Source organism: Copadichromis virginalis, linkage group LG16 (genome assembly GCF_057382275.1).
Source record: "Copadichromis virginalis isolate Kocher_CV1m ecotype Utaka linkage group LG16, C_Virginalis_male_GT1.1, whole genome shotgun sequence".
NCBI classification, from domain to species: domain Eukaryota; kingdom Metazoa; phylum Chordata; class Actinopteri; order Cichliformes; family Cichlidae; genus Copadichromis; species Copadichromis virginalis.
This window is the reverse complement of record NC_140633.1, coordinates 35,793,126-35,814,695: the sequence shown is the minus strand read 5'-3', so window position 1 is coordinate 35,814,695 and position 21,570 is coordinate 35,793,126. Positions and strand designations below refer to the sequence as shown.

The 21,570-nt window shown below is 38.4% G+C and overlaps 1 protein-coding gene and 2 long non-coding RNA genes across 7 annotated transcripts in view; 1 reads left to right on the top strand and 2 right to left on the bottom strand.

Moving 5' to 3' along the window:
- Nucleotides 1-715: 715 nt before the first annotated feature.
- Nucleotides 716-2,659, bottom strand: LOC146691270 (uncharacterized). Its single transcript, XR_014915782.1, has 3 exons — nucleotides 2,616-2,659; nucleotides 2,355-2,441; nucleotides 716-1,243 (listed from the first exon to the last, which is right to left on the bottom strand). It is a non-coding gene; the product is annotated as an uncharacterized LOC146691270 (long non-coding RNA).
- Nucleotides 2,660-3,165: 506 nt separating this feature from the next.
- The window catches only part of gulp1a (GULP PTB domain containing engulfment adaptor 1a), a 98,704-nt gene continuing 80,299 nt past the window's right edge, over nucleotides 3,166-21,570 (top strand). Inside the window, exon 1 of one of the 5 annotated variants that reach the window (XM_085434590.1) lies at nucleotides 3,166-3,335. In XM_085434590.1, the coding sequence (XP_085290716.1) occupies nucleotides 3,242-3,335 (94 nt within the window). In that variant the 5' untranslated portion in view covers nucleotides 3,166-3,241. The remainder of the gene's footprint in view (nucleotides 3,336-21,570) is intronic. The other 4 variants (XM_085434596.1, XM_085434591.1, XM_085434597.1 and 1 more) reach the window with 4 other exon arrangements.
- Nucleotides 8,404-10,004, bottom strand: LOC146691269 (uncharacterized). Its single transcript, XR_014915781.1, has 3 exons — nucleotides 9,854-10,004; nucleotides 9,471-9,573; nucleotides 8,404-8,720 (listed from the first exon to the last, which is right to left on the bottom strand). It is a non-coding gene; the product is annotated as an uncharacterized LOC146691269 (long non-coding RNA).

The following is a 21,570-nucleotide window of genomic DNA, read 5'->3' as shown; positions in this document are numbered from 1 at the left end:
CAGTATCTTCTGACACACGAATTAAAGTAAAATTTTCTTCACACCTCTAGAATTTCATTTATTTTTCTACAACCGCTGACTTTAACACCTACACCTTTTTCTAATGTAGTTACTCTTATGCACATGCCTTTGGGCAGTAAATGGGAGCTGGAGTACCCACAAAGAACCTAAACAGGTGCATGAAGAACACAGTAACATCTCACAGCAAGACTCAAGCCTAGAAGCAGTTTCAAACCCAAAAAGTTCTTTCTGTGTAGCCACCGTATAGATTAATGAACTGGTGACCTGTCTAAGATCCCTCCTGTTACTCACCGTCAGCTAATCCTGGTTGAAAATAGCCAGGATGACTGATAGATGGATGGATGAATGGATTACATAAATCAAGGGCAGCCCAAGACTTCATACCTCTGCCAATGTGAAACATCTCAGTACATCTGCATGAACTCAGTCTATGGATCAGCAGTATTTCATTGAGACAGGTTTCTCTTATTTCAGTTTGATGTGTATTTGTGAAAACACGATGCAAAACATCAAAGTTTGCACTTGTAAAGTACAACATTTCTAGATACAGATCTGGATCAAGATGCACTAAGTTCTTCTAAGTTGGGCCGCACCTCTGGTAAAAAGGCGGGGCTTTAATTTGGATCAGGAAGACCACAAAATAATGACTTAATCAGCACAACATCCAGGAAATGACTCATTTCTTCTTCCTTGCAGTATTTATTTCTTGACACTTGATGACAAATGAGTTTGTTGAACAGAAACAGCTTATAACTTCTCACTTACAGGTCACAGTCAGAGACGGGGCTAGTTCTCATTCCACTTGTTGTCAGTAGAGTTAAATTGTTTTCATACTTCGCTGTTGGTTTGACTTTGTCCAGTTTGACTTTGTCTTTTGTCTTATTAGTTTTAGCTGTTATTACTCTGATGTGTCGACTTCCCTTGGTTACCTGTGTGTGCCGGTTTATGTAGCTCCAGTTTTTCTTTGTCCTTTGTCTGAGTGTGTCTCAGTCCCCCTTGTGTCTTCCTGCCATTTTGTTGGAGTGTCTTTCTTGATTTGTGTAATGGGCTTTGTATTGTTGCAACTACTTTTCTACCATCATGAAAAGGTCTGTTTCGAATCTAGCGAGCCCATTTATGGATCCCTCACATTTTGGGCTTGCTTACCCTTGACATAAAAAAGGAAAACTCTGTTCATTGTAACCTTTCTCTAACTTTATCGTCTCCTCGATAAGTAGATTACCTGGAAAGCACATTTGAAGTATAATTGAAAATAGGACTGTGTAGTAGCAACTAGAAATAATGACACAGAGACACAGCAAAGACTTTGCCCCTTTAAAATTTATCATCAAGGCCGGACCTTGGATTTGTAAGCTGTGTATAGCTGTCTTTTTAAATCTCTCTGCTGAAGGAAAAAAATCAATTATACAATAGAGACGTTCTAAATTCCTGTTAATGTTTCTCATAGTACTACAATATGACACACATAACATTTTCAGATTTTTAAAATTTTGGTTGCTTATTAACTATACTGAAATTAGCTTTATAAACAAAAAACATTTTTGGGGCATTTACATTTTTTGAATAGAAGTAATTTAATTTAGTGCAAAACATATAATACTTCATGTCAAATGAGTCAAAATGCAAAAATGCACCCTGCTCATAATGATGATCACTTTTTCACATCATACTTAAATGATGAAAAGAAGAGCAGCAGGCTTCTCCACTGTATCTGTTGAACATTATCATTTTAATGATAATGATTATCTAATTATTTTAGAGATTGTACAACTTTTGGGATAAATTAAGTATATATTATCACATGGTGATTACTGATCATGAACCTTAAGAATATTGGTATATATTTTACTAAACATATTTTCAATCTGTAGTTTGCTAATGAACAAGTAATTTACTTTTAATTGAGAGGTAAATTATTATGTAATATATTTACTAATCTTATGCTGATACATCATCATCTTTATTCTTGGCACAAAGATTCCAGATTTGCCACAGAAAAAAAATGCGGTTTAAATTTGTCATTAGTTAGCTAGCAATGGTTTAGCTTTAAAATAGCAATACAGCAGAGATTAGCATAAAAACAATAAAAAGAAGTTAGCTAAATGTGTTCTTGTAATAGCAAGCTCCTTAAAAAACTGACTTGCTCATTTGATTTTTGGTCAAACTAGCTAGCCAATTTCTTGACAGCATGAAGTTATGAGCAGCCAGCCATGAGTGCAAACAGCAAAGCTAAACGTGAAAATTCGCTGTATACTAGGAGGCAGAAATTTTGGTCTAATAGCAAGTCAGAAACATTTGATTTCAGACAGTGACATCACAGTGAATCTTCTCACCTTTTTTCTAGCATCATCCTCTGTCACACCAACCTGTCCTCCTTCACTAGATCCTGGAACCCCCTCTGAGGTCTTCCTCTTTTCTTCCTGGTGACAGCTCAATATTAAACTCTCTCCAAGATAGACATGCCAAACCATCTCAACCTTAGTCTCCAAACCCGAGCTGTCACCTGAGCCAATGACCCATGAGTCCATCCTTTTATGAAACTAAGGGATAAAAACAACATTTTCAGAAATGTCAAACAGATCCCATAAACTCACCAGGAAAGTGTTTCTAAGGTCTAGTATGAGTGCCATCTTCCCACACTATTAGTAACCATAGCTATCGCCCCCTGGTGTCTATCAAAAAGAATGCAGGGTTAAGACGCTTTCCTATTGGTTGCACATTTCAGACCCAGAGGCTGCACATACACATCCAACTTGTATTCTATATGGTCAAAACTAGCAACTAGAGATAAGTAAATGCTGATAGGTTAAATTATTTATTTTGCCTTTACTTTGGTGAGTAAAGTCAAATTGCTCACCAAAAGTAAAGCCACTTAACTGGAGCACATTAGTAGTGGTAAAGTGATGTATTTATTTAGCAGTACTAACGCTTTGAGCATTTATTAAACTCCACTTCATTACACTATATATATATTTATAATAATAACAAGTGGTGAAATTTTCTGGCTTGTTTGTATATTTTTTGTCTTGCATGAGCAACCTCTAACGTACATGGCTGCCTCCCCGGGTCTTTCCGGTCGCGTCTTTCCCCTCCTTTTCCATGTATTATTCCACCAAAGAGCTTTGGCGGCTGAGACTGAGTGCTTGTTGACGTCAGCAAACTTATCCAGCAGCTGTAGAGGCGAGCTGAGGAGGAGGAGGAGAGGAGAGGAGAGGAGGGAATGAGCCTGCTGGATGTGGAGCTCGGACCGCGCAGCGCCGAGGATCGTGGACTTGTTTTCTCCGGGACTGCTCGCACTACTTTGTGGTTCCAGTGTAAGTACGGCCGCTCTGCGTTCCGTTTCCCGAGCACCGAGCCTGCTGTTTGGAGTTCACCATCGAGTTTCTCGCCTGTGCTGGGAATGTTTTGTGTATCGTTTGCACTCTTGCGCCTGTGCGATATGCTGTTTGCCACCAAGACGAAGTTGACACAGTTGCGTTGAGCTGTTTATAATATGTTTGTTTGTTTTCTTTAAATCAGAGTTTTGGGAGGAGGCAGGCATCGTTGTTCCCGAATTCATTTCTCCCTTAACTCCTAACGGGAAACTTTGTTGCGCAAGTCCGTGCAAGGTGGACTGAGCTCCGTCGAGTTTGCCTCAAACATTTTCACTCAAAAATCTTTATTCATGATTTTTTTCCGCGTCTTCCGCCACTTTAAAGTTAGTGGTAGTGGATATTTGCTCGTTTCCCCGCATCTCATTGACGCTTTTCAAATAAAAGGAAGAGGGGGAGAAAAAAAAGTCGCTCTCATTTGCATTTGCAGTGACGTTATTTTGGATCATTGTATTTAACGTTGGAGGCACACACAGGGGGATACACTTGCAGCTGGGATACACCAATAAATGTCTACTTCAAACATCACATTTTCTGCCATTTCAGACTTCGTCGCTTTCGCTGTGTGCGTGCCTTTGTACTGAGTATGAGGTCGTGTGTGATTGTGTGTAATGCATCGCCTTATTATTTTCTCAGTGAGAAGAGGCACATTGATCTACCTCCATAGTCTGCGAAGGCATATGAAATGGCTTTTAGCTTTCATCATACCCTGCCTAGATAACCATTTCAGCAGAAGATGACAGCAGGGGATTGGCGATGTTAATAACTTTGTAAATAGCTTGCCATTGTGTGCTGCCAGACATCACTGACTTAAGTAGTGGACCCTAATTTGTGGAGAGATCATGTGCCCATTACTATGAGGACTTATAGTGCTGTCTCTGCGTATTCTAGTACTTCTGGTTTCTGCCACATAGTGTTCATTTTATGGCTGAAGAGTCGCTGGTTCCCATTGTGGCGAAATAGAGATTTTGGGAAGACTTGTTGAGATCAGCATGATTTCACAAATTTTCAATGTTCAATCTTGAGTCTCGACCCTTGACAGACTCATGGTATAACAGCAGCTGAATGAGCTCTGGGTTATTATTGTTTTTTCCTTCTGTGACTGGTAGTAGTTACTAAATAGCTTCTGTCAAGCATGTCATATTGTATGCAGTAAAAATCTCTATGAAGTAGCCTTGAGGGTTGTACAAACAGCCATTCGGGGCTGCAGTGTCTCGGCCCGGAGTAAGTCAAGAACAATGTGGGCATCGAGGTCTTAGTAAAATAAAGGTCATGTTAATTAATAAATGACAGCGTCTTACTGGCCTTTAGTAGTCTTGGCATTGGTTGTTTTTGGCAGCCTGTGATTTACTCTGTTAGGGGAACTTTTGCTCTCAGCACAATCATAAAGACTATTGTTGATATTTTTCAGCAGTGTGATATTGTCTTTTGTGTGTGTGTGTGTGTGTGTGTGGGGGGGGGGGGGGGGGTAGTTTCATAAAATACAGGGGCTTTAAACTGTATGCTTGATTGATTTTAGAGCCCAATAGTGACTTTGAAACTGCTGCTGATATTGGGGGAGGTACAGATTTAAGATGCAATAAAAGTCTTCAACAACATGCCTTAAAAACACATTTGAATGAATATATAACAAACAAAACAACATGAGATATTTTTAAATAGCATATGAGGAGACTACACGGACATCAGAAGGGGTATATTTTTGAGTCCATTTCTGGTCCCTGCAGTTATTCAGTGATTGCTAAACCTTTGAACCCGGAGCTGTTTTTCCCCTCAGTCCTCACTCTCGTTTACAGGCTTTTGGCATAGTCAGTACATGTCCTAGTTACGCATGTCGTGTGTTGTTATAGTCAAAGACAGACAAGTGCCATTTGTTTTGCATCCCATTGGTACTCTGTATATTGTCAGCAACTAAGGAATAATAACATGCTTTGATTAAATAGTCTAGGAAGTGTTAATTTCTCTCAATTTTTGTGTGTGTTGTGAGCATGTGTGCTGGATGATGCACTTGGGAGTGAAACTGACTTACTGAGATTGCGGTTAAGATAGATAAGCTACTGCTGATAGTACCTCTATTATCTTCATATATTGTAAGTCGTATTCTTTATTGATTCCTGATCAATTATACCTGACTGCATATTTACCTTCAACTGTATTATTATCCGAGACTGAAGACTGCTGTGGAATCAGATAGAAAAAAAGGCTTGCATGTGACTCACGTGTCCAGAAGCTCTACCGTCATGAGTTTGACATTGTGGAGAGTTTGGTCCAAGTTATGCATTGGAACAGGAAATCTTTTCCTTAGTTTCCATTGAAATTGGCTTATTTTAGCTAATTTTATTTTATGTTTTGCTATGAGTTTGATTGCAATAAGTCTCACGAGTTGGAATGGGGTCATGTTTATCTCTTCTTTAAACACCAGTCTGATGCAGGAAGTCTGCTTTGCTGTATTTTTTATTTCATGATTCATCAAATGTTTCAGTTGGTTCAGCAGCCAGACTCTGGCTAGGAAGTCATGTTACTGTAATAGATGTAATATGCAGTTTATCATTGTCTTACCAAAGTTTGCAAGGCCTTCTCTGAAAAAGATGTCCTCTGGATGGGAATATATGATGCTCCAAATCCTGTACATTCCTCTCGCCGTTGAAGGTCTTGATCGTGCTGTGCAGGCTGCCAAATCCAGAGGCTCTAATGTTCTCTAATTGATCTGGATGGTCTCTGCCTTCTTTAGTCCAGAGAATGCAGTGTCCACATTTTCCAAGAAGATTTAAAATTTCCATTAGTCTGACCGCAGAACAGTTTTCCACTTTGCCTCAGTCCATTTTAATTGAACTTTTGTCCAAAGAAGCTGGCTGCATTTCTGGATCTTTACATATGGCTTCTTCGTTGCACACAGAGCGCCTGCATTTGTGAGCTGTTTTTACAGAGTGATTACTAGAAATGTTCCTGAGCATATGGCAAAGATTTCCATGACAGAATCATGTCTGTTTTTCATGCAGTGCCACCTGCAGGCCTGAAGATCAAAGGCATCCAATATGTTCTGCTTCATCTCTAGCGCACAGAGATTTCTCCAGATTCTCTGGAACTTTTAATGATATTATGTACTGTAGATGATGAGATATCTGCACAGTTTTATATGCAGGAACATTATTCTTAAATTGTTTTACAATTTGTAGACAGGTTTTTGCAGATAGATGGGCTCTGGCTATCTTTACTTCAGAGAGGCTCTCTCTAAGATGCTCATTTGAAACCCATTTGCCCATCTTACACTCCCGCTGCCAATTAACCAAATTAGTTGAAAATGTTCCTTCAGCTGTTTCCTTTTTAGTACCACTTACCTTTCCAGCTTTTTGTTGTCCCAACTTTTTTGAGACGTACTGCTGCCATCAAATTCAGAATGAGCTAATACTTTTTATGAACTAGTAAAATGTCTCTGTTTAAACATTTGATATATTTTCTGTGTACTGCTGTGAATACTATATGGGTTTATGAGAAGCGCAAATCATTGCTTTCTGTTTGTATTTGCATTTCACACAGGGTTTTTTATGGAAATAGAGAATCAACCTAATTAGCTTTTAGTTCTGAATAAAATCTAAATGTATCTAAAGCTGATATGATATGAATATATAATATTGAAGTTCTGCTCTATGCACAGTAATTTATATTGCTTCTAAATTAATTAAAACTGTTTATCCTCGGTATTCATTTCGCTCTCTCAGTTCCAGTGGTCTTGTGTGACATCAGTGAGTTCAGACTTGACCAAATTAAATGCAGATGGGAAGTGGGTGGGGGTGTTTTGAATGGAAATTACATGCAAAACATTCAGAGGTTTAAATGCATCTTTGCATTTAATGCTGGCAAGCATTTAACCAAATAGGGTTCAGGTTATCTGTAGCAGAATTTCCACTTGGAAATTGTTTTGTGTATTTGCTGAGCCCAATTGGTCACCCGCTGAGCTGAATCAGAGATATCCTGAGAAGACTTATTATCAGTGTAGGTAGTGGATGACAGCTTAAAGAGCAGCCTTGGATACGCAGGCTGTGCAGGTTGAGCTGGTGTCTCTGCTTGTGTGTGTTCCTGAAGCCTAAAAAGAGCAGAAATGGATAGTTCTTTGATCAACTTGTCCAGTCACAGAAAATTAACAATTATGTTGTTATTGTTGATTTATTTTCAGGTAAAATATAGCAAAAAACACAAATGTTTCTTCCTCTCCTTGAATATACAAGGTTTGCTTTGAATTTTTGACAATTCATGATAAAAAAATAATATAAATATATAAAATATAATATAAAAATAATGCTAGATGATGGTCCCATGATTTAATGCTATATGTAATATATTAATATTTTTATTTTTTATTTTTGTGAAAATTAGAAGTGGTGCACAGGTTTTTTTCTTGAAGTAGCCAAGCAGCAACCATCAACCATTTGTCACACTGACCTCAGCCTCCTTACTGTATGTGTGTTGTCCTCTGGTTTCTCTGTTTAAGACACTTTAAGATGACACATCACTGCAAAATGCAGCACGATATTAACACACTGATTGGCGACCTTGGAGGCTGCATGTCGGAACATTAGGTAGTTGAGTAAAATCTGCATATGCTCCTGTAATGTTGACAGCGCTCGTGCTCGCCACTGTCTGCCTGCCTTCAGAACGTTCAGCAGACACGTCTATCTATCAGTTCACGCTTGCACAGTGACTGATATCATCATTACTATCAGCCTGTGCTCTCAATGCCTCACTGTCGCCAGAAACTCTATTACAACAAGTTCATCATTCCACCTCGAGCAGTTTGCTGTCAGATTGCTGGAAAGCCGAAGTGACTGCAGCCTCATGTGCAGTTGGAAACATCAAACAACTTTTCATCCACTATGACTATTGCAGCTGTTACCTCTGGAATAAAAATGGGGCAGGAAGATTAAGGTTCTTCCTATTACTGACTCAGTTTTCTCAGCCTCGTCGTGCCTTGGTCCAAAACCCTCACCGATGACTCGCCAAAGTCAAGAAAACTGATATTTCAGTCTTGCTTGGCAAAGGTGTCGATGCTCAGAAGTGTCAAAGCCTGTTGTCTCAGCACCTCTGTGATTGAACGAATCTTCTAAGCAGTTCATATACATCTCAATTAATCACAAGCTCTTGCAAAGGAAGCGAGCTGAGCTGAATGAACCTTGAATGGTGCTGCCTGTTTTCCATACATGTGTCAAGTTTCTTTTGTCTCACTTTTCTTGGGTGATACTGGTGTTGTTCCACTTAATAGAGGCTGCCCCGGAGCTAATGGAATCTTTTGTGTTGTTCAAATGATTTGTCATTTTGGGAGCATATTAAGACCTAAAAAGAGAAGAAACAAAGAATGCAGCTAAAGTCCCAAACACTTTAAAAATGGATACTTCAGTGCTTTGATGTGGAAAACAACATGTTTGTTCCACTTTCTACTGCATAAATTATTTCAGAGGATCCAACATAGTAAGCATTCTCAATAATATAAAGTAGTCCAAAAAGTTATGAAACATCATCTTTAGTCCTTTAAATAAATGTTGAAATTGCATTTCTGATGATAAAATTAAAAATGAGCATATGTTTTTTGTTTTTTTTAAATAAGCCAAAGCAATAATTCAATAGTTTGCATGTTGACCTTTGTAACATTTCAGGATCAGTATAGGATTAAATATCTCGCCTGCCATTACTAATGGACAGATTAAAGTCAGATCAGATAACCAATTAGCCTGGTACTTTTCATGTTTACTTCTTTGAGGCATTTCTTTCAAACTTTCAGAGATCATTATGTTAATAGGATACATTAGTATAACAGTTATAGCTATAAAAAAAAAAAAAAAGAAGAAGAAAAACAAGTTAGAAACGGAGCAGTGAAGGTTAGAACAGTAGAGCCTCTTTTGTGCACTCATACAGTGGGCTTTTAAATGACTGTTTCTGGGGAAAAACATTTTGTGTGTCAAATTAAGTTAAATTCTGAGATTTAGTTAATACAGTCATGCTTGCTAGAACAAAATCAGCCAATGGATATTCATGGATATTCTTATAGTGCACAAAATACAGACCCTTAATAGTTTTGTGACTTACTTGGCACACTGTGGTTTTAAAACTAATTAGGTTTGCTTGGATCCATACCAGCGCGTGGTGATATAGAGGTCACTGTCACAGAAATATGTCCAATAAAACAAATCTGCAAAAATAAAATGGGAGATAATAACAAAAGTAGAAAACTCGTATCATGAACGTGTCGTCTCGACACACTGCGGTTGTATATTCTCCCTTAAAAAAACCCCAAATGAGCCAAGGGTAAATAATTCTGCCAAATAAGTGAATGTAACAAGGTGACGGTCCTAATGAAAACTTTCAGCATGATAAATGAACCATCTTATTACTTGTTCTCCTTGGATACCACGTTAAAAACGGTCTTAGGGTAAAATCTTTCCCAATGATGTCCTTTCAGCATTTCATACCTTCAATTGTGCAGCTTTCCAGTTTTCCAGTGCAGTACTTTTCCCAAGGTTGTGAAGGTGTTATAATCTGATGGGGTTTATAAAACACAGCATGAGTGGAACGGTCTCTCTCTCTCTCTATAGAGCTTCACTCTCACAGGTAGTGCTTTGAAAGGTCAGCTGCACATATGGTCAAAATTGAAATATGCTGGGTGGCAATCTGGAGAGTGTGCTGACACTAAGGCAGGCAGCAGAGCAATACTGTAGGGAGAAACAAGAGCTCACACCGTGCTTGCCTCTTTTCTATAGAAATGACATACTTGTTCATGGTTGGCATTTAATTTTGAGAGGTAACCCATTAATGGTTAGTACTGTAAGCATTTAGCACTAATCTTTTTAAGTATGATATTGGGTCTACAAAAATATGTGCCATAAGTAATTAAATTCATAAGCTGTTCAGACATGTCCTCTGTGGAAGCTTGGTTTGGAGCCAGATCCTTGGGATTTTACTGTAATTCCCAATTATGTAGTTGAGCTTTTATGATCTATGCTCCCCGACACAAGAAATCACTTTCCATATATTTTTGTTTGGGTTTTTCTGCCAGTGCAGCGAAATGAATGGGCAAACTCATCAGATAGAACATCTAATGCCATAGCAAGCCCAGACCTTGTACATACAAATTCAATCATTCATGTCAGGTACTCTGCAGCAGTGCTGCTATATTAGCTTGAATTTTCATAATCATTTGTATACCACTCTTACATATGATTGGATTTCTGCTAATATTATACATTTCAGCATAATGTTGTTCACCATTAAGTAAGTCAACTGATATTAACCAGTGGCGTGGATGTGATATCGTTTTGTCGCCTGAACTTGTCCTTCTTACTGGACGCTGTGGTCTCAGTTCTTTAGAACCACCTCAGAAGAGTATAAATATAGAGAAAATATGTTCCAGACCACCTACTGTAAATTTCCTGGAGAGTTTATGTAGATTGAGACCGGAGATTGTTGTGATTTTTCTCAACTAAAAAAAAAAAAAGAAGAATCTCCATGACAACAGAGGAAAGTCAATCTACGTGCGAAGGTGAAGGCCACAAGACGATTTGATAAATTAATTTTTCCTTTTCTTTCCTTTTTTTAAACAATATCTTTAAATGTGATGTAGAATGTAATTCTCATCAGACCCTGATGTTTTCTGAACTGAATAAATGACAAATAATTAAACGGCTGGTAAGAAAAAATAAAATAATTCCTACCGATAAAATCATTCACCATTTAGCATTTCCATGAATAAGCGTCTGCTCATTATTTTATCAGTTAATTGTTTGTGTAACGCAAGTTTCTAGAGCCAGGGGAGGGTTTTTTTTTTCTATTTCTTCATCTAGTGATGTGGCAGGGCAAGCAAAAGCGGATATTTATGAACAATATTTAAAAAAGGGAAAAATCAGCAAATCCTTGCACTCGAGAGACAAAAATCTGTATACTTTCTAAATGAAAATAGCAACAACCAAATATACTCAAACAATCAGTCATTTCAGTGATTGATTGTTCCAACTCTTAATATGCATTTAAATTAAATATTTAAAAAGAGCACTTTTATATCCTAAACATGTCACTTGAAAATATTATGAAAAAGAGAGTCTGTGTCTATAATCTCTTGCTGTAGCCTTTTAAACACTGCAATATTAAAAGAGATGAGAAAGGTGAATGAAAAAGTAGAAGAGCTTTTGTATTCATACCCATCTGTTGCCCATTGACATTTAGAGGAAATGTCTTTGCCTGTCTCTGGGATAGGTCAGATTGATCTCACAAGTAAATCACAACTGAGACATGGGAAGCTAATGATGAAAGAAAAATGAGCAGGCGAGCTGATGAGAAGAAAGCTCCCGTCAGCCTTATTACATTATTGCTTTCAAACTGTGACTTTAGCCTTCCTCTGATTTGAGGCGAATTACAACCACTGATTTGATTTAATGTGGTCTTCATCTTTGGCGCTGTGTGTGGTTTTGCATGCTGTGTGCATTTTCTGAATCTAGTGCATGACATTGGCAAAGCCAAACCAGCTTGCAAACCTGAAATTAGTCATAACAATTCACACATTTAGTTTTTCATATACTTATCTGTGTCATTACTTTTGTTTGGCTTTTTGCTGTTAACCCATGGCTTGTAAATGTTTTCATGTCATTGCAAGGTTGGAGGCAGCTGAATGTCAGTGAGGACTGCTTATCAAGACTTGGATAAGATTATACATTTTGATTAATAAAAGTCTCTGTGCCATGTAATTTCCTGATAAATGAGCTTCTTCCTTTGTAAGAGATAAGCTAATGGGATGAGAAACATGGCTTCTCATAATTAGCGCATATTGCTATCAAAATTGGATAGTGATGGTAACTATAAATAGACACAACAGACATACAGACTGAATGCTAAAATCTTTTCCATCATTTCTCAGAATTCTGACTTTTTGGACACTTTCTTGCACTTTCGCCCTCACCGTGACAGCTAGCTTATTCACAGGAAATGAGCTTTGGTTCTGTGTGGAAGTCAAACTTCAATGTGTTTGCATGTCTGTGGTCAAGTTCACAACGATAGGGTGGTGTAAAATCTTCCCCATATGCTATATTTGTATTCTTATGGCACTATGCGTGATCAAGCCACTATGGCAGCTTAGTTGAGTCATTATTTAACCATACTGCCGTCAGAATAAGTTATCCACTCAGACACGAAAGCCTCACTTCCATCTTTCAGTTTGTTTAAACATTAAATCTCACTTAAAAAGGATCTGGCAAGTAAATCATTGAAACCTATCATAATGGACCAGAGTGTCTGAAAGACCAACCATGAGTCAGTAATCAGCATATAGTAGAGGAGTGACAGTTGCTCTATCATAAGACGAAAGCTTGGACATTTGTGTGTGTGTGTGTGTGTGTGTGTGTGTGTGTTGGTGTGGATAGATAGATCTATCTATATAGAAAGTATACCATCTGCCTGATATAAATGGCAAAGAGGATGTTGAAAGGGCACTGGAAAATACTTAATAATAGCACTGGCACAAATAATAAAATAATAACTTCCCAGTTAAATTACAGTAGAGCAGTCTACTGCTAGGCAGCACGAAACTACCATTTTTTGCTCAAACGACCAAAAAGACTGATGCGCTCCTGCCATGATGAGGATCCTGTCCATTCATCAGTCGATCCACAATTCACAAGAATTACTTTTCCTTCATTATTATTAGTCAGAATTTTATCAAACTTAGAGACAACGATCACCTTATGGGTCTAAGTTCTAAGGACATTTAGTGGCCTGATTTACTTTTTCTTTTTTCTTTTTTTCTTGAGTGTATCTGGCGTCTGTCTACATTCATGCACTACTTTCACAAGATTCTTGCTCCTGATGTGATTAACAATACTGTATTCAAACAATTTACTTACTTTTCAGTGGATTTTCATTCTAATTAATTTGTGCAGTACAGACAGTCAAAGCCATCTTAGTCTTCCTGTACTAAACACATTACAGTAACTTGCATATTGTGATTGATCATGAACCATATAATCTACTGCTTCACTGACATGTCATTGTTTGTTGTGTACATTTACAGTGAATAGATTTTCAGTCACTTTTAACATTAATTCAGTTTTTAATTCACATGAATTGAGCATTTATTGTTATTACCCAACTGCTTAAAGGGCGGACAAACAGGAAGGGAGTAGCTGTGATGTGGCAACAACTGAGCTCAGAATGCCTGAGAACCTCAGCGACTTGCACTTGCAGTGATAAGCAAAACCGTGTTAGCAGTGCAAAGTGGGTGCTGAGTTACCTTCATCCCGAGGAAGAGAAATTGAGGGGGCTACAAGGGGTCAGAGTTAAATAGACCCTTATGATGATATGCTATATACATTAGGGCCTTGCTTCATCATACCCTACCCCTAGCATCCTCCTCTGTTACACCAACAATCTACACGTCCTCCCTCGGTTCATTGATTAACCTCCTCTGTGGTCTGTATCGCTCTTCTGCACACGTTCTACTTTGTCTCCAAACCGCTCACAGCTTCAGCCGTCCCTCTGATGTACTCATTTCTGATCCTGTCAATTCTGTGGTTTTTTTGGGGGGGTTTTTTGGGGTTTTTTTTTCTCAGTGCCTTTGTTTCCAAACCCTACATCACATCAGGTCTCACTACCATCGTGTAAACATCACTCTTGCTGTCCTTCTGTCAAAAACTAATTAAAATAAAACAGCAGAACACTTCTAAAGCAATGATTTACAATTTACAATTGATTTACAATGGTCAAGTATATTCATAAATAATGTGACTTTTTCTGCTCGTCGCACAAATTGTGGCCCTCCACGGGAGCTTGGCCAAGCACGCACAGTTTTGCCCTTTATTAAGCATTGCATTCTCTTTAACATGTGGTAATCAGGCATCTGGTTTGCTGACTACATTCATCTTTCAGAAGTCTAACAAAAGCGTCGCTGTGCTTTGAAGCTGTCTTTCACCAAACGGTAATTTCAGTTTTCTGTCTTGCTTTGCTGAGCTGTTTGAAAGCCACTGAAATCTGTTGCTGTTTGTGACAGGATTAGAAAACCAGTTTTGTTTCTTCTCAAACTAGACATTGAACCGAGCTGACTCTTTGGGATGGCTGGTAACAGTGGTCAGTTACTAGTTATTCAGTTCAGCAAGATCAACATGTTTATTGTCAACTGTAAAAACTCCTGTCTTCTGACCAAAGACAGTAAGTTAGATGAAGATTTACAGCTGACTTAAAATTTATTTCATACAAAAATTATACGGTTACTAGGGCTGCCACGATTAGTCGACTAGTCACGATTACGTCGACTATCTAAATCGTCGACGACTAATTTAATAGTCAATGCGTCGTTTGAAGCTTTGTAAGATCCCAACAGACGCAGGAATAAGTAATAGGATTTAAGAGTGTAATAACGGACTGAAACAGAAGATGGCAGCACTTCATGTACAAGGATGCCAGCTGCCGTTAAACCTCGAAGAAGAAGAAACTGTGTCCCAGAATTCATAGCGCGGCCCATCCCGGCCCTGCTCAGTTTCCAACAATGGCGGCAGCTATTTAGTTTTAATATTACTCTTATTATTCTTTCTGGGTCACAAAATAAACGTTTAACATATTTTCAGGCGAGAATGTAGCTGTGTAAACCTCAAATATCTGCTCAGTTTATCAAGACACCACATACTTTCAAAAGCGCTCTGACGTTTTCGGAGACACCTGTTACCCACCAGCTCGATAGCTAGCTGGGGTTCAAGGCTCACTAGAGCCGTGAGAACACCGGACTCCCGGCAAATCGTTTTCAAACCCACCGCCGTCTTTCGCTACTCAGGTTAAACATGATATATAAGTCATTTAGATAACTTAAAAATGTTATTGTTTGTCTTTTTTTCAGTATTTTATTTGTTCCTGAGTAAATCGGTTTGGCTGAAATTAAAGTTATAGTTTTTACACAGATGAATAAACGTCAAGCAGACAACTAATTATCAGAAGTGTGAGATGCTCGAGAATATACTCTGATGTCCTGTTATATTTTAGATAGCAAGGAGCAGATGGCTGAGTTTATTAAACTTCACTGAAACAATCTGCAAATTTCATTTAAATTCAATAAACGATCATCTTATCTTTATTTTTAGTTAGCACATACCGTAAACACTTAAAGCTGTAAGCTAATGATAGTTATATAAGAGCAGATGCATGCTGGTGCAATAAGCTGTACGTTTTACATCCAATGGATGCATTGGATGTAAAAATTGTCATTTGTACCTAGTGCTATTATCTTAATTAACAACACTAAATTGTAAGTGTTGTTGCCATTGCACATTGCACTTTTTTCGATGGAATATCTAGGTTGTTTTATCAGGCTTATATTATATTATAGTATTTTTTTAATGAGTGTACGTGATGTGTTGGTTGTATGTTTGTTGTTTGTTTTGACATACTGCGAATCAATTTCCCATCAGGGACAATAAAGTTACCATTGACCATTGATCTGATTAGTCGACTAATCGCAAAAATAATCGGTGACTAGTCGACTATCAAAATAATCGTTTGTGGCAGCCCTAACGGTTACATTGCTGTTTTATCCTTGAGGACTTGAGCACATAGCTTCGATAGCTTTTATTTAATTTTTGACAAATCAGAACCCTCCATGTTTTGCCCTGGTTCTCATCTTTATTCACATTTAGTGAAAAGCAGTGTCGGGAATAAAAAGTCTACATTACATCATACCCTCATAGATACTATTCAGCGTTTGTGGAGCTGACAAGCAGCATTTAGAGGTAATGGTTTTGAGCAAATCAGACAGGGAGACGAACTTAACGCCGTCACCATTGGTGTTCCAATTTGGCTGATGCTTTATAATGGATGTCCTCCTGATCCAACACCTCCAAAGAAATCACTTGCATGCTGGTGTCCAAGGTGTCCACAGTTAATTCAGAAAGTCATCCCGTTGTGGGCGAAAACAGACGCCTTTTTATGGCTCTTTTATTTCCTGATGAGTAGCGTTAATTTCACAGGGCAAAGCGCTCTTTCCAGCTGGCATTTTTTATGCACTCGAGACAACACAACTGCATTATCCTCCTTTTGATAATGAATTGGCAAGATTTATGTGTGTTTTATTGGTATTGTTTCACGTTTTAGTTAGGAGGCTGATTTCTCTGTTCATTGCCTGAGTAGAGCGCATATCTCATCCTCACAGACCCGAATGCCTATTTATGCGTTGTAGATGTTTTGCCAAGGCTGCAGTCTGGAGTAAATGGCTTCTCAAGTCCGTTATTTATTTTCTTCTACACTATCAGCCTGGAAGCTTCTTCCATAAAGATCATTCACATTAAAACTAATTAGATTTATTTGGGCTCATTAAATTGCAGCCTCCCTGTGCAAACACATCGAGGATTTCAGTGTTTTTCTATGGCTGTTGTCTGTGCTCGAACTTGACTACAACATAACACCTCTTTATGACTTCGATGCATTAGCCGCCGTCTCAGTTAAGCTACTTTGCAGTGTTGTGGTTTGTTTGCAAAAACTGTAATGAAACCACAAAATTAAACCACATAATTATTACTTTTCATTATCAGATTGATGTAATGGTGTCGTTTGAACACAGAACAGCATTTGCCTTTCATGTTGGAATGAACTTGTTTAGTACTTTTTCTTTCTTTTTTCTTCACTTTGATGAATAGAAACCGAGGAAGAAGAACGATCCTTGGAGTATGCCTTCCTGTGTATTTTGATGAAATCTAGTATCTTAGTATTTGTTCTACTACATTCATCCGTCCATTTTCCATTTCAGCGTAGACGAGGTTAACACTAGGCGAGAGACCCTTGACAAGGTTTTCCTTTTTTCATCCAAATCTTTTTTTCCAGATTTGGACACAGAAACATTGAATTGTTAACTAATCATATTTTGTGACTTGTTGTGTGTTGAACTTTAAGTCAGACAACATGACCTCTCAATAAGGGGAAGGTAACCCTGCCAAAAAATTACATAATGCCCTTTTGCAGCAGAATCCAAAAAGTATCCAGAAATAAGTGAGACCTGCTGATGTGTAGTGAATGCCGTGAACATTTTTGATAGTATTGCAACTAGGGCTGCCACGATTTGTCGACTAGTCACGATTACATCGATTATCAAAATCGTCGACGACTGATTTAATAGTCGACGCGTCGTTTGAAGCTTTGTAAGATCACAAAAGACGCAGGAATAAGTGGCAGGATTTAAGAGTGTGATAACGGACTGAAACAGAAGATGGCAGCATTGCATGTACAAGGATGTCAGCTACCGTTAAACCCCGAAGAAGAAGAAGAAGAAGCAGCTGTGTCCCAGAATTCATAGCGCGGCCCAGCGCAGTTTCCAACAATGGCGGCAGCTAGTTAGTTTTAATGTTACTCTTATTATTCTTTCTGGGTCACAAAATAAACGTTTAACATATTTTCAGGCGAGAATGTAGCTGTGTAAACCTCAAATATCTGCTCAGTTTATCAGGACACCACATATTTTCAAAAGCGCTCCGACGTTTTCGGAGACATCTGTTACCCACTAGCTCGTTAGCGAGCCGGGGGCTAGGCTCACTAGCGCTGTGAGAACACCGGACTCCCCGCAAATCGTTTTCAAACCCACCACCGTCTTTCGCTACTCAGGTTAAATATATATGAGTCACTTAGATAAATTAAAAATGTTATTGTTTGGCTTTTTTTTTTAGTATTTTATTTGTTCCTGAGTAAATCAGTTTGTCTGAGATTAAAGTTATAGTTTTTACACAGCTGAATAAACGTCAAGCAGACAGCTGATTATCAGAAGTGTGAGATGCTCCAGAATATACTCCAGTGTCCTGTTATATTTTAGATAGCAAGGAGTTTATTAAACTTCACCGAAACAATCTGCAAATTTCATTAAAATGTAATAAACTATCATCTTGTCTTTATTTTTAGTTAGCACAGACCTTAAACACTTAAAGCTGTAAGCTAATGATAGTTATATAAGAGCAGATGCTGCTGGTGCAATAAGCTGTAGTTTTACGTCCAATGGATGATGATCTGATTAGTCGACTAATCGCAAAAATAATCGGTGACTAGTCGACTATCAAAATAATCGTTTGTGGCAGCCCTAATTGCAACTAATGGTTTCTCAGTTCATGAGTAGTATAAAGGTTTGGCTGTTAAGGAACAATGCAAACAATAGGAGAGGTTTTCCAGCTTGATCCCCAAGGGTGCGATGGCCTTTCTAAGATTATCCTGCCTCTTGGTGTCATCCATCCTCAGGTCTTTGCCGAGCAAACTACTGCATGAAAAATGGCACTGACCACCAGAGGCTCATACATTCACCATGGTGCCACATTCTTTGAAGCCCCCGAGCTTTCACAGAAAAAGGAACAAACTTCTGTACTTTTTTTTTTTTTTTTTTTTTTTTTTTTTTTTGGAGGGTGCAGTGGAGCCACCAGTAAAATATGCTTTGCTTTTCAAGCAGACAGTAGTTATTTGCTCTCCAGTGCAATTTAGACTTTCTCTCCACTAATGGAAAGAAGAGTAGCAGGAATTCTGGATCCCTTGAAGTACATTAGCAACTTTTTTGTTGTGCTGCAGTGCAGCTAGTTTAGAGTAAACCAGACTAAACTGTCCACTTTTAAAGATAGATGGAGAGCTAGACTGATAGACAGAAATATATTAATATTTTTCTTTTGAAATATTTTGCACTCCTAAAAGAGAGGATAAAAAAATTACTGCATTTCTGAATATATAAAACATAGTTTTGGTAATTGGTATAGATTATACAATCATATTACACATGAGTAAAGTTGCAAATATAAGAATCTCTTGGAAATAAGATCACCTAGTTTGATAAAATGTACAATGAAAGAAATATCAGGCCTTTAAAAAAACACAAGTTGTTTTCAGTGTTGCTCATGATGGTATTTTCAGAGAAATAACATTCCAAATACTACAACTGCAGGTCAATGAATCATTTGTACCATGCTTTGTTGATGTATTGCTATACAGTACTGCTATAAAAATTCCATTTATCTTGTTGTTTCTTTTCCCATCATTGTCTTTTTTTCTTTATCTAGCCCACCAGCTTGGATGGTGGTTGCTTAAAAATCCTTTTGGCAGTACTGTAAGGAAATCTAGTAGGCAGTGAGGAAATCTAGTATGTAATTGCAGCTCTAACAGCAGTTCGGGTTAGCTCTTTGTGCAGGAGCCCAGATACAGACCTGGAGGGTGACTCTGTTGAGGCAAGCTTAGCTGGGTAGAGTCTCAGTAGTCCTCTTCCACAGCAGCTAAGATCATTCTCGAGGAAGGAAGAACATTTTTAGCTGAATTGCAGTTAAAGCTGTTTTTGCTCAATAATTACTTTTCCTTTGTTTGATTCTGATCTGACAGTTTGTCTTTGTAAAAGGAGACTATGTTGCTCACTGTGAGTCTTTTTCTTAAACACTATCCTGTCACATCATTCTTCCAGGTTGGCCTCTTTTGTGTGTAAAATGGGCTCACTGAATAGCAGCTGAAATTACCATTTAGAGACCAAATTCTCCAAACTTTGTGAATGCTCAGAAGCATAGACCCTCAGTAAAAGCAAAATTTCTATCAATGCTCTTTCATTGGATTGCTTGAGGTTGCGCAGGTGTCTGTAATGATGTGACGGGTGAGCGCACTTGTTGTCACATAATGCTTAATCTGAATTTCATTTCATTCACCTGTCCCACGTACATTGCTTGACAATCACGAATCTAAACATCTAAAGTGTGTTTAACCTTTGTACAGATAAACCAACATGCACTGGCAGTTGGCAGTTGGAGTTAGGTTACATTTTGTTTTGCCAAAGCACTTATTTTAGCTTAATGTTTATAGAGTAACTCACAGGAGCAGCGTGGCAGGTTATAAAGTTTTAAAACTGGGTCAGAAATGCCTGACTTCACATTTATTTTCTGTTTGCTGCCCTTACACACTCACCAGCATAACTGTATGTTGGCTAAAGTACCTTTAAAACGGACACTGGTGCAGTCAAGTGTGGGGCTGACTGAGTCACATATGAGAGAGGCTTTGTCATGTGATCATAAGGTTATTTCATATTTCTTTCACTGTCTTGGGATTGAACCAGACTTAAAAAAAAAGACTGCTTAGAAAGTGGTTGTCAATGAGGGAAACATGGTCGGATCTTTAATGTACGAATAACACCAGTGGCAAGTCGTAAGGAACCTGGAAATCTTATGTTTTTAAATCATAGATAATGACCAAAGGTCAGTTCATTTCTTGTTACCATAACACGTTACACCTTTCAAGCTGCTTTAAAATCTGTGCAGCATAAGAATGCTATTTGAATGAGGGAAAAACTCCCATGAGAAGGATTAAGTAAAAAGAATAGGTATCTTGTTGGTACGGAACGCAATCGTAGATTTAATATAGACAAAAAAATACACCTCCACCTCATGAAGAAATATGATGGGGAGGTTATGCACCAACTTCCAGGTGTAACCAGCATTGCACCATCATGAAGACCTGGAAACAAACCACAGGAGACGACACTCACACCATGCACACATACAGGAGATGAAAACAAGGTCAACATGACAACATGATACATGGAAGGAAGAATATAAGATATGAGCTGAATCTCTTGGAGGATGAATATCTTATATCATCTGGAATAAGACAGAGAGCGAAGGAATGTTTAAGCCAGTCGTCCAGCACATTAAGATGTAATGTTAAATATAAAATATGTGAATCATGTACCTTTTAAAAAAAGTTTGGTGGAAACCCACCATTCTGCAGCTGTGATGCATCTTTTCCCATCTTTCTAAAAATATTAGATGTTACATGATTTTGAGCTTTATTTGCTTAGTTAGCAGTTAGAAATATTAGAAATATTAGTAGCTAATGTCAGCTACGATCGTGGCTCAAGAGTTGGCAGTTTGTCTTGTAATCGGAAGGTTCGAGCCCCAGCTCGGACAGTCTCGGTCGTTGTGTCCTTGGGCAAGACACTTCACCTGTTGCCTACTGGTGGTGGTCAGAGGGCCCGGTGGCGCCAGTGTCCGGCAGCCTCGCCTTTGTCAGTGCGCCCCAGGGTGGCTGTGGCTACAATGTAGCTTGCCATGATCTGTGTGTGAATGGGTGGATGACTGAATGTAGTGTAAAGTGCTTTGGGGTCCTTAGGGACTAAGCAAAGCGCTATACAAATACAGGCCATTTACCATTTACTATACCCATGCTATACACC